Source organism: Osmerus eperlanus, chromosome 1, assembly GCF_963692335.1.
Source record: "Osmerus eperlanus chromosome 1, fOsmEpe2.1, whole genome shotgun sequence".
Classification (NCBI taxonomy): domain Eukaryota; kingdom Metazoa; phylum Chordata; class Actinopteri; order Osmeriformes; family Osmeridae; genus Osmerus; species Osmerus eperlanus.
The window spans coordinates 11,954,671-11,967,856 of NC_085018.1; the positions used below are offsets into that span (position 1 = coordinate 11,954,671).

The 13,186-nt window shown below is 47.9% G+C and overlaps 1 protein-coding gene across 1 annotated transcript in view; it reads right to left on the minus strand.

Moving 5' to 3' along the window:
- Positions 1-13,186, minus strand: part of LOC134019336 (cadherin-22-like) — a 50,404-nt gene that overhangs the window by 32,401 nt on the left and 4,817 nt on the right. The window contains 3 exon segments of the mRNA XM_062460157.1: positions 856-921; positions 924-974; positions 9,964-10,258. Coding sequence (XP_062316141.1) covers positions 856-921; positions 924-974; positions 9,964-10,258 — 412 coding nt within the window.

The following is a 13,186-nucleotide window of genomic DNA, read 5'->3' on the forward strand; positions in this document are numbered from 1 at the left end:
TGCCCGCTTTGAGGACAACAATTTACAACACAAGCCTTAGTTCACATAATTTCTGAGTTATGGCTGTGATGGACTCTGGCGTTCTTATAGGACTATCCCACAGTTCATATTTTTGTCAGGAATGAAACGGTTTGGAGAAGCTACAACACTGTAGGCTACTGTTCCTTAAGTGGCTCAGCAATATTAAGAATGGGAAAGTCCCCAGCTGTTCTGCTTGGAGGTGCTGACCTCTTCGGCTCACGCCCATTAGACTAGACCTTGTGCATAAGGAGGGGGTGGGGTGGAGGGCTGTGGAGGGGTCATAAGACAGGTGGTCTCCAGGCTAGCCACACCACGACAGAGACCATTTATCATCCAGGCACCGGGGCTGACCGAATCCAAGAGAAGAGACCAAAAAAGGAATCATTAAAAGTTTAGTGTGATTCCCCCAAGGCCGTTTGTAGACAACACAGAACTGGGCTATGCCTGTGAGAGTGTGGTTCAGGTCACATCCTTGGACCAGGAGGGAATATGACACTGTCTGCTGACAAGGAACAAACTGTTACCAAGTAAGGCCACATCTGGCCACCCAATCATGGAACATGTCATAGAGCCAACAGTGTTCCTTACTCTTCCTGATGGAACACGATGAAAACATGTTCCGGTTACAGAATCAAGATTCAAGATTATTTCTTGTCCCGGCAAAACAAGGAAACTTGCCATGTCGGTGGCAAACAAATACACTGAACAAAACACATAAAACATGAAATATAGAGCATATAGGGCATTACAAGCTATCCTTACTTTGTGCAATGCACTGAATAAGGGAGCAATCATCCTCGATGTCATTATGCTCTGTTGGTAATCTGTCCTTACCAGTGTTTCTGTCCACGGTGAAGAACTTTTCCCCGTCCAGAACGCTGTACACCACTCTGGCACTGCTCCATATGTGGGGTCATCCGCGTCCGACGCTGTGACCTTCATCACGGATGTTCCTGTGAGGGAGAAAGTCATCGTGTCAAAACAGTGAGGCATAGTGGAACAGTGAGGCATAGTGGAACCTCTGGGCACACCCTGTACTGCCACAAACAGACAATGAATCACAGAAGCAAGCGACGTGCGTGTGCGTACACCGCGCGTTTGTGCACTTCACTGCCCTTTGAGTACTGTGTCGAAACCAGTTTAGTGTGCACACATTGTTTTCAGCCTTTCATAGGAAGACAGGCTGTGTTCCTAAGCTGAAAGAGAACATGGAAGCCTATAACAATGTTCTCTCTTCAAAGACTGATGGAAGCCAGCGAAATGCTCCAGCAAACAGTCATCAGCGATTACAACCACTTTACGGAGGGAAACAATTTCCAGAGCTGTAGCCTTTCCTTGGTGAAAAACACCTTGTTTTGAAGGGAAAGGATTCCTGGCAGCCATGGCCCCTCAAGGACGAAGAGTTAGCCGCCATCCCTGAGCAGGCCATAGTAATTACTGACAGCTGGTGTTGTCCACAAAAGGTCACAGCTGTAGCCTCTCCCAGAGCCCTGTCATGCTACTGTCCAGCCACATAATGGCCATATGCTAATGATGCTAATTAGCAGGAAGTGTCAGAGCTCTGTTTGTTTCCTGTCATCAGTGCGCCTCCCGAGGGTGGAGGCTGAGGAAGGGCGGGGGAGGGGACGGTGCGAACAGTGGATTATCATTAAAGACACCCAGCCATTACCACAGGCATCTGGGATCCTTGTCTGTCACCCCTCTCTTTGTTTCTCAAGCGAGCAGTTTGGAAACAAGCACTTGGTTTGAGGGAGTATGAGTTACAGTGTGCAAACCTGCTGCTGACAAATGTAAACATAATATGTGCACCCAGGTGTTTTTGCTGGCGACCCTCCATTGAGTATATGGTTAGGTTTTAGGCTCACTGAAAGCCCGGGACGTTCTTAGGCGCTCTTTAACATGGTCATCTAAAAGTTATCATTTTGCATCACTGGGTTTTGCGTTTGGATGGTATCATGGTAGTGTCTGAAGCTTCAGCTTACTCTGTGTTGTATTGCAGGCATTATTACACCCTATTATGTTAACCTTCTTATACCCTACTGTGCCAATATAGGAATATTTGACATTGGGCTAAGATCTGGTAAAGGTTGTCCTTATCGTAATAAAAAACAGTGGGTATTTTACAGGATATTTATTTTCATTACTTGGAACAGGCGGGGTTGTGTGTGTGTGTGTGTGTGTGTGTGTGGGGGGGGGGGGGGGGGGGGGGTTGGCGGTTGGGGGGGGGGCTAATTCTGCTTACCTGGTCTTCTGCAGGATACAGGGAAGTCATTTCCTTTCATGGGATTATTTCCTTATCACAATTTTTCCCCAGGTAACAATCAGAATGATGCTCAGCTGTTTCTCAGCTGATTCTTTACCAAGCTGCTGTTGGGAGAACTATATAAATGCAAATGTTACTTTATTGTGTTTATATTAAAAAGGGAAGTGGGAGTGGAAGTTTGTGCCAGAGTCCTTATTAATGCCTGGGCTGCATGGTGTCAGTGTTTCGAGTGAGAAGTCATTAGTTATCTGTTGGCGTCTGTATAGGTTTTTCTTATTTGAACAGATTCTGTGCTGGTGAAAAGACTCAGGTGACTTCAATAAAAATGTTATTGACTTTTACTAGATTGGAAACATACAAACATAAAAATACTTAAGTAATGAGAAATGTTGTTTATAACAAAGACAACCGTGGATATTCATTATGTTGAGATTTGTTTCTCACTCTCAAAATAAAAACTGAAGTTGAAATGTTGCTTTGAGAGGAGACAGAAGGTGTTGAAGTAATTATTTTTGCCTTGCAATTGAATGGGAGAGAGCCCATTGTTGAGAAACATATGGACACTTTCTGTCTGTCAGTCCTTCTCATGCTTCTCATAAAACAGTTTACTCGATAGCATTTGATGTCAGCAATGTTGCCATGCAGCACAGCTGAATTCATTCCAAGGATAAGGGACAAGAGACGGTCATAGTAATACAAAGACATGACAGTTGCTTTGAACAACCTGTACGCCCGTCCCTGCTGTTCAAATACGCCGCAACACCGTTTGATCCTTCTTCAGCTACCTTAATGTATTTGTGAGGCTCGCATGTTTACATGTTCAGTATGTAAACCCGAGTTTACCACTGTTTATAATCTCTCAGTGGGGCTACATGACACAAAGGCAGATGCAAATACATGTTGTCATTGAGGATGCTGTGATGGCGTTGGAGGCAACGGAGGCAGCACGTCCAGGTCTCTCCGTGGTGCTGTCAGTCTGACACCGTAGTGCCTGCCTGCCTGACCTCCTCTCCGGCCTGATGTCTAATGCCCCAGCACCACGGCGGCCTTACATCTCTAAGAGGTTCCATCACAGGCTGGTTGAAACAGTCAGGGACAATTAGCCCTGACTGCCACCGTGATGAAAGATTCATGAGAAAAAGCGACGGCTCCAGCTCTGCTGTTTGACTCCCAAGCCTGACTGTCTCCACCCAGATTTTCCATCTAGCAGTCTGTTCAGTGGTCTCGGTGGTTTATACTGAGGGACATTCGGCAAGCTTGACAAGCATGGGGAGATGCAGCTGTTGGTTTGGGTACTGTATATGCTGAACACATGAAATACAGTGTGGGTATATGTTATATGAATACATATACTAGCATGTTATAAAAGAAAAAAAAGAAAATATATATAATATAAATGTCTAAATGTAAGACGGACGTGTTTTCCCCATCCCTAGAGAGATCTATAACAATGATAGTACGTATATGTGTAGGGAATCAAGTGTTGTGCGAATAACATTTATAGACTGTATTTAGCAATGACTTGACTGGGCATGGACGAGGCTAAACAAAGTTTGCCAATATGGGTGAGTACAGTATGGAGAAGCATTGGAATAATTCTGGGTTCATGTCTACTGATACCACATGGTAGGGGTGCTAGTTATCCATTTGACCCTGACACCAAATGTCAGGGGTGCTGGTTATCTATTTGAACTTGACACCAAACATTCTAGGGTGCTAGTTTGGCCCTACTGAGTTAGATTTATGCATGGCTCTGTTTAATAGCAGCCAGACCGTTGGAATGGCTTCCCTCAACATCCTGCACTCAAAGGGAGATGCTTTAATTAACGTTGTGTGCCCCCGGGGAAGCGGGGGGCTTTGAAGAGAGAGCAACATGTGTGAGGCGGTAGACTGACAGTCATTTAAGAGGCAGCCTTGTAAAAGAGATGTGTGCCCATCTCTGCAGCTGACGTAGTGGCGTTGGCAGAGGGGAGGAGGGTAACGCCGACTGCCACCCCCTTCCCCCCAACCCCCCCCCCCCCTCCCTCCCCGTCCTAGCCCGTCCTAATATGCTGGACCGAGTGCACCCCTCCACCATTACGGATCATTTAACAAAGCCATAAAAACGGAGGTGTTTTCACATGAAAAGTTATTTCTCCACGACTTCCAACATGATTCATTCCTCTCTGGTCCACTTAAAGGCTAGCGCAAAAGGAGGATGGTGGGGCGTCAGGGAGAAAAAATGTGCCGTGTCATAAAAGTCAATGGCCTGCTTACTGAGATCCCCTGCGAGGTCCCTACAAGGATTTAAGGATAAAAAAATTCCCATCTCCTCTGACAGGAAAAATAAATCGAGCCTTTATTAGCCCTTACCTCGAGTCTTTTATGAGAATGTGTCATTATTTGTTCAGTCGACAGTACAGGGAGGGGTAGCAAGCTTCGGTTTGGCTCCTGCATGCTTCTACCACTGTACACCAGGTTGGAGATCAACTCCAGGAATAGACCAGGGAAATGGGCTCGTGCACCACCCCAGCCACCCTCACACTCCCCCCCCCCCACACACACACACACACACACACAGATACAGTATATCAGCCACATTCAGAAGGGCTTCGTTAATAATGCAACGCCGACACAACCCCACTTCGATACGAGGACGACGAGAGAGAGAGAGATTCGGTCAGCAAACCATTATTTAAATGACAAGTCCGGCAGTATCCAGATGTACACGGCGTACACAGGGAGCCGACGGAGAAAAGCAAACCCACATAAATCAAGCAGTGTCTTGTCACTCAAGGCATTATGAAATGCCCCGGGAGGAAGCCAACAGCACCGTGGTCCAACTCACATCTCCCCCCAGGTGACACGGGCAGCACGCTCCCATACTACTCATCCATGCCCTGTTCACACAGTGGGAGTCCTCGAACGTCAGGTGTGTCAAAATCAATGGCGGCCGAGTCTATAACACTGGATGTTCCCCCGGCCACATAAATAGACCTGCCTGACAGGCCTATTGATCGTGCGAGGCTGCTGCCTTGTCATATCCCTCGCTCCTGGTGTGATCTCGCCCACTCCGAATGGTTCACTTGCAGTTAGTCAGATAGACGCACGCCGCCAGAACTGAGACCTCTGCAATCTGAAGACCCATCTGAGGGGCGGCTGGGCAGGGACCTGGGAGAGGCAGACACCTCGGGGCCTGGGCAGGGACCTGGGAGAGGCAGACACCTCGGGGCCTGGGCAGGGAGAGGCCGCCCCGGATGCCCGTGACGGCAAACTACGGTGGTCTTGAAGCCACGTGCAGAAAACCCCAAATGGGATTCCTTTCCAAGTTTTCCAACGGTACTTTATGTGGAGTTTTCTGGATATGCTACGGAATGAAATGAATTCAATCGTGTCGAACCTTAGCCATTCTTCTGGGGATTGTACTTTGAATTCATAAGCTTGGTGTCAAGACAAAATATAGTGCCTTTATTGTAGACAGAAGCTTGGTATTGTAAAACAATGTTGCACAGAATACTCAAGATTGTAGCTTTTCTTTTTCTATTTAACGGTATATTGGATGCTATAAAACGATTCCATAGCAAGTACCACAGCTCAGATAGGTCATTTCAGGCCTCAACACTCCTAAGGAAAGGACACGATCACAGTAGCTGAATCTAAAGCATTATGGAGCACAGCCCATAGACCACTGGCTGAGACGGACTGAGGTCCTGTTGATTTAACTGTTGTTGTTTTTTTCATTTATAAAAAATAATGTGTTCAGGTGGGGGAGTGTGAAGAATGAACAATGCTGGAAATAGAGTGTAGAAAGAGCTGTAGCGCTGTTGTTACTTTAGTGTGTAACGCCAGGCTTGGGAACTTTTTAGCATGGTGTCTACATTTTTAAAACCTTCCTTTGGCTAGCGTGGTCAAAAACAGGGGCAAGAAAGATTCCATTTAACTATTAATTACCTCTTTTTCCATCACGTAAACAAAAGGCAAGCTTTGACCCGATTTGAGCCTTCTACGATTTCTTTATTTTTAAACTTCCAGCACTATACTAGAGGACTTCGATTGCAAAAAAAAAAAGTCTATGCTCCAAACTATGATTGTCTACACATCTGTGGGACTGTAAAAGGACTTCAGTTCTAAAGCAACCTCGGTACCATATTCTCTGGTGTTGCCAGGAAATGTATTTTGTATATATATATATATATATATATATATATATAAACATAGACAGACGAGTAAACAAATATACATGTATGAGAACGCATCAATGCCTGTGGCAGTGCAGGGCTGTATCGAGAGGTGGACACTTCATATATAATACATTGTCTCTCCAAAAGTGGATTTAGCCATCTTGAGGGGACTGCTTGGAAATAGGAATCACAACAATCCTGGTTCTGTCCGCGGTATATCTAGACCTGCAGTGGCCATATGCACTGGTTCACCTCCTGGTCATGCCCGTGACACGAGCTAGCTTGCTGTTTACCCACTGATATCAGCTGAGAGTACTATGGGAGTCAAACTAAGTCTTTCACCACTGACCATGTTTTTTTTTTTTTTTTTAGGGTTCAGAATTGAAATGGAAAGGCCCTTTCCCATCTTAGCTTTTAGCGCGAGCAAACCATTTACCATTAATGCAGTGCTGTTAGAAAGAGAGAAAAAAGGGACAAGGCATGAAAAGAGATGATGACCTGGTGTTTTTTGAAGTGAGCTTCCATTAATCAGAGAGACCCAGTGGGCCTTCATGTAAAGTGGACTCCCCTCACTGTGAACAGCGCTCTCTTGCATTAGCACCGGAATACCAGACTGACCCATACTGCCCACTGCTGCTGCTGCCTTTAACAGAGTCGGGGTCAGGCCGACAACAGCATTACATAAAATATTTCCGCTTTGAGGTGAGGAGGGTGCAAGAGAGAGAGAGAGAGAGAGAAAGAGAGAGAGAGAGACAGAAACGCTAGCAGAAGAACACTAATGAGAATGCAAACGAGAATGCTAATGCTGCGATGGTTCACTCCCAAATCACGTCAGTGCATGTTGTGAGCTTTGTGAGTCACGCTGTAGGTCACCCACGTGTATTTGGACACGATCATCTCTCACGTCAGCACCTATTGTAGCGCCCGTGATCAGATCAGGCCTTCAGGACAGGGGGGGCGGGGGGGGGGGGGGGGGGGGACACACATGACGACAACATACCGGTGTTCTGCGTCCCGACTTCGCAGTCCTAACATGAAGACAGTCAGGCGTCTTTGATGCTAAATTCAATCACCATCAGCCCACAAATTTGATTTAGGGCCCCGATTTCATTAGCCGCCCATGTTTCTCCCAGGACGACTCGAGTGATCCCTCTGAATTCATCTTCGACTGACACCCCTACTTTATTCCCTCTCCTCTTCTCTCCTCTCCTCTCGTATACTCTCTCCTCCTCTGCTCTCTTCTTCTCTCCTCTACTCTCCTCTCTTCTTCTCTCCTCTCCTCTACCCTCAGCGTGTCCGCTCGCCAGGCCCGACCGGCGAGCGGACTGTGAATGATGTATAAACAAACGCTCTTCTGGTAGCAGGGGCCGTGAGCTATGACAGAGCACTGTACGAGGGGACACGACCGGGGAGGTAAGTGGGAATGAACATGCCGCCGGCTGTGTCCTGATGACTTCCTTATTATGATCAGCGCCGGGCGTCTTCCAGCCTCGGTCGTCCATAAAACAGCCCAGCGAGCGTGCTACTGGTGTGGATAATGCGGGCAACCTGGTGCCATTACAGTGTGACGAGTCCTGCCTCAGATCTCTGCCTGCACATCTCTGCCTTCATGCTGCATGTAATCAAGACGCTCCATGACACTGATTACAGTCTTCTCACAGACTGCCACAGCACTACGGCGGAAATTGAATAAATGCTGATTTGAGCTCGTCAATTAGTCTAATTTTTGATGAGTGGTGCTTCTGTGGGACAAATGGTATAATTTCATGTATGGAACATTTTCACAGTTAAATAATCGCCCTCGCCCCTTCAAAATGGCATTTCACTAGATGGTCTAATTACATTTAGGTATTAAGTCACATCTTTTCCTTAATGAGGTTCACGTCTCTAATAACTGCCTGTTATAGGCATTTAGGTACTATCTAGTCTACAGAATATGGAGTCTCCTCACCATAGCAAAGGAACCATTACAGCGGCAAGGCCTTAAAGCACAAATGCACAAGGCTGGTTCGGCACTCAGCCATGCACCAAGGGTTCAGCACCAGTGACAGCACCAAGGATTCAGCACCAGGGACAGCACCCTAAGAAGCACCTACGGCTGCCAGCCACTGATGAGGGGCCACACCTGAAAGGGATCCCTCATCAGGGGAGGATAAGAGGGCTGAGCTGGCAGCCACACATCAAACGAGGTGGGAGAGACACAAGTAACGCTGTTATCGATTGTCCTCACAGGCAGGGAGGAGGAGGAGGAGGAGGAGGAGGAGGAGGAGGAGGAGGAGGAGGAGGAGAGGAGGAGGAGGAGGAGGAGAGGAGGAGGAGGAGGAGGAGAGGAGGAGGAGGAGGAGGAGGAGAGGAGGAGGAGGACTGGTCCGTACACCCGGAGGCCCAAGCTCCCTGCCAGAGCTCCCCCTGCTGAAGCTACCCGTCCGTCCCATATCGATGTGACCCCCCCAGCAGAAGCGGCCCTCGATGACAAACTCTGTTTTCGTCGTTGAGCCTGTTCACCATTCAGACACCAAAATCAACCCACACTGCAACACAACTACGTCAGCAACTATGATTAAACGGTTCACCGTTAAAGCTACGAAACGACATCAGCTACCACGATTAAATGGTTAACCATTAGCCAAAAGACTGTCAGCTACTACCAATTAGTGGTTAAAAGGCTAAACAAGATGCGATGCTGTGTCAGTGGAAATGAGCGTGTGCGGCGCTGCACACCAAAACCCTCATTGGAGCAGCTCTAGTCAGCTAGGTTCGGGGGTGGCGAGTGCCTGGCAAGCTGTCACACAGGCCTCAGCCACCATGGTACCAGTGACACTATCGCACAAGTGCCAGCACCGCCCCCATCAACTATTGTTCGACATGAGAGCAAATATGGCTACACAAAAAAAGCTTGACTAAGCACTCCAGTTATCTCATTAGGGCCTGGCACTCTGTGCCAATGTATAAAACATGAAATGCACCCTCTTTAATGTGTAATTTGACTGAGAGGTGCGGAGGGGAGAGGGGCATGTGTTGGAGGGGGGTGACAAGGGGGCGGAGGGAACAGGGAGGGCATAAACATTAATGACTTAGTCCTGTTCGCTGGCTTTCTCCCCCTCCTCGTCCTCTCCGTTTCAGAGAGCGCCGAGGGCAGGAGTGGACCTGGTCGGAAGCTGAGGCGGCAGGAATTTATTCTTATAAGGACCAGCAAAGAGCCATTTCATTTAGCCCTCTCCTGTAGTCTCCCCCGCTAAACACTCTCTGGTACCCCCCCCCCCCCCTACACACCCACACTCAAACCCCAAAACAAAGTTTCTTATCCTCAAACTTTTGATAATCAGCTGCGCTGTTATTTGTTGGGCTTGAGGACTATGACAACCTGAAAGGAAAATATATATTTGATGTCAACCACAACTTTTTTAATCACATTTTTAAAGAGTTGTCACCGTGTGACACAAAGCTTTTATACGTTTCCAGTATAATGCTCATGCTCTTCCCTGCCCGTATCCCTCCCTCCCTCCCCACCCTCCTCACCTATGGGCGACAGTTCAGCCACACTCCCAATGTAGGGTCCCTCCAGGAACTTGGGCTCGCTGTCGTTGATGTCCTGGACCTTGATGACAAACTCCGACTCGGGCTCCAGGGGGTCGTCGCTGAGGCGGTCCCGAGCCTGGGCTCGGAGGGTGTAGTAGGTCTTCTCCTCCCGGTCCAGTCGCTCCGTGGCGTGGATGTCTCCCGTCAGCTCGTCGATGATGAAGATGGACCCCGCCCCCTCCCCGGAGATGGTGTACTTGATGGTGCCCTCGCCCTCGTCGGAGTCAGTGTGGATCTGTCAACCAAGGAGAGAGGAGGAGCCCGTGAAATGGTGGAGGTGGAGGAGTTTGGTGAGGGGTGACAATGAGATGGGTTTATCTGGCGAATATCTCACTTTCAGAAAGGCACTGGCATTATATTTGCGGCTGGAGAAACCACCTGGCCGATAAATACGCCCTGAGAAAAAGTCAACGATTCTCCTTCAGAGTAGAAAAGAGACCGAGAAGAATTAATGTGAAGCACAAAAATTCAAGAGCATTCATGCACCCAATTAGAAGTCAAGAGTAGTGTATTCTTTCCGAATCCGGCAGCCATTCCTCAGTGACCCTTTCCACTTGCGGCGCGAGCAATTCTATCAGCGCCGTGACAAAAGACAGCGAGTGCGAGCTTCCCCACGTCCCGTCCCCCACGCCCCCCCCCCACGCCCCCCCCCCCCCACGTCCCCCCCCCCCCCCCCCACAGAAGTCTTGCCCTTCACCGAACAGACTCACTTAAATGAGATCAAAGTCATTTCTGAGACTGTTAAAGGTGGGTTGTGTGAGCACCAGGGTAAAAAAGTGAACTTGAATAGCTCTTATAAATCAACCCAGAGTTCTCATAATGTGATTAGAAGACATTCAAGCAGCGGTCTCCTACCCTTTGGCTCCTCGGCGCACTGGAGCACCCCGGCCTCACCCCCTCCCCCCACCTAAGTATCTGCAATTAGAATTCAGAACTAGCTCCTCAGCCCGAACAGGGGAGGATTGAGGGGAATACTGCCCCGGCCTCCCCTGTTAATATTTTATAAAGCTTTAATTAAATACAGGCCTCTATCACCCTCAAGGGGGTTTTCATTAAGTATTTGTCGTAAAAGTGCAGAATAATGCACGACCATGCCTCGATATCGCCGCTTTTCCCTCACTTTCTTTCCATATTGAATTTTCCTGAAAGTAAAATAAATGAACGGTTGGAGAAAACACATACTTTTTTGGGTATCAATATTTCATTTATAATAAAAGAACCTTCAATAGCCCGATGCACTGTGACTTGAAAAGAAAGTCTCTCTCCAGCTGCTATCAGGCTGTCTTTGTCTGTCGTCTTTGATCAGCTAGACATACTGTATCTCACTGCAGCCAAGTCTAGACTCTCACAACAGACGCCATACACAAAGATGAAGAACAATGGTAGAACCAAAACCGTAAGACGCGCGCACGCGCACACACACACACACACACAGAGACACACCCAGACACACACAGACACGCATGCATACTTGTCCGAGGACGTCATGTTTTCAGAGAGAGACGGTCCTGGCAGAGTGAGCGTGATTGTGCTGGGATGACGCTGCTCCACTCCCCTCAGGCTGAATGTGCCCATCCGTCTGTCAGTCCATCTCCAGCCCAGTGATTCAGGCCGCCGCTAAGCTGTGCACCCCTAACTAAAGGTCACAGTATGGGCTTCACTTGCTTAGCAATCCCAACCATCAGCCAAGTCGACATGCCACTGCTAAATCTAAAAACAGCAGGCGGGCTTTTCTGTTTCAGACGGTGGAAAGACGAATCAAATGAACTGAACAGACTGACTGGAGGTGTAACGTGGTCGCAGATTGGTCAATGCTGTGCAGCACTAGGCACAGTGTGTCGGTCATCAGTCTGTTTGTGCCTGACCTCCTCCACAGTCCTCCAGGACAAAGGTGAGAACGCCACCTTAAGCCGAATGTGTGAATGTGTGAGAGTTACATGAGGGAAGCTATGACTTTGGCCATTTCAAACAAACAAAACAGTGTGCGTGCCACACACACACACACACAGATGTACACCATTAGGCACAACCACGCCATCCCCCACACACAGCTCACTGAAGGGAACACCACAGGACTGTACTGCGGGAGTGACAGCCGTACACACTGTCCAAACCTTCCACACCCTGTGGTCGGGGGGGCTTATCATAGCGGGCAGGACAAAGTGGCGAAAGTGCTCAGGTAAAGCAATCTAGCTTGGGGTCTTAGCCTGGGTTTAGATACAACAAGTGTGATGGCAGTTTGAAAATACTCCAAACAACCAACTACAAACATTCCAGTGTCGTACTAAAACGGCTCATAGTCATCTCGTTGTACCCGAACCCAACGCAGTTCTGTCAAACACTATAAACTCTGATGCCTTTTGAAGCACTAGTCATGTTGTTAGTCTGAGTGAAGCACTGCATCAAAGTGTTCTGTAAATGTTTCCATTGTTTTATACATGATTTAGGCTACACCTCAAGGCACAACCAGGAAAGGCTCTCACACACACACACGTCTATGTATATCCATACAGTATACATATATTTAAAGAGAGAGTGAGGAGAGAGAAAGAGAGGAGGAGGGAGGGAGAGAGAGAGAGAGAAAGAGAGAGAGAGAGAGAGAGAGAGAGAGAGAGAGAGAGAGAGAGAGAGAGAGAGAGAGAGAGAGAGAGAGAGAGAGAGAGAGAGAGAGAGAGAGAGAGAGAGAGAGAGAGAGAGAGAGAGAGAGAGAGAAGGTAATAGCCTTAAGAGATAACACAGCAAAAGCAACCCAAATTCTCTCTCATCTTCCCGGGAGAAAGTTCCCTGAAACGTGTCCAATTCCTGCCTTTTAGATCCTCATCCTTAAGCTACTTTGTTCCCCTTTGATGACAACCCTGTGATGTCACAACCAACCAGCATTCTGCTAATTGTGCTTGAACATCACACTAAGAAGAATTATTAAAATAGGCGTGTGTGATCAAACACTATCTACACACTATCTGATTAAACATGTCATCAAAGACTACTTAGCTAACGCTGACAACAAGGGGGAGGGGGGGGGGGGGTACTATCCATGTGAAGACGTACAACCATTACTCATGCAGTCAGCCAGGACCATCCCTAACCCCTAAAGGAACAGGAACTAAAAACACGACAGGCGGGCTACAGTGCATTATTCTACTGACTCAGATCCTGAGTGAAT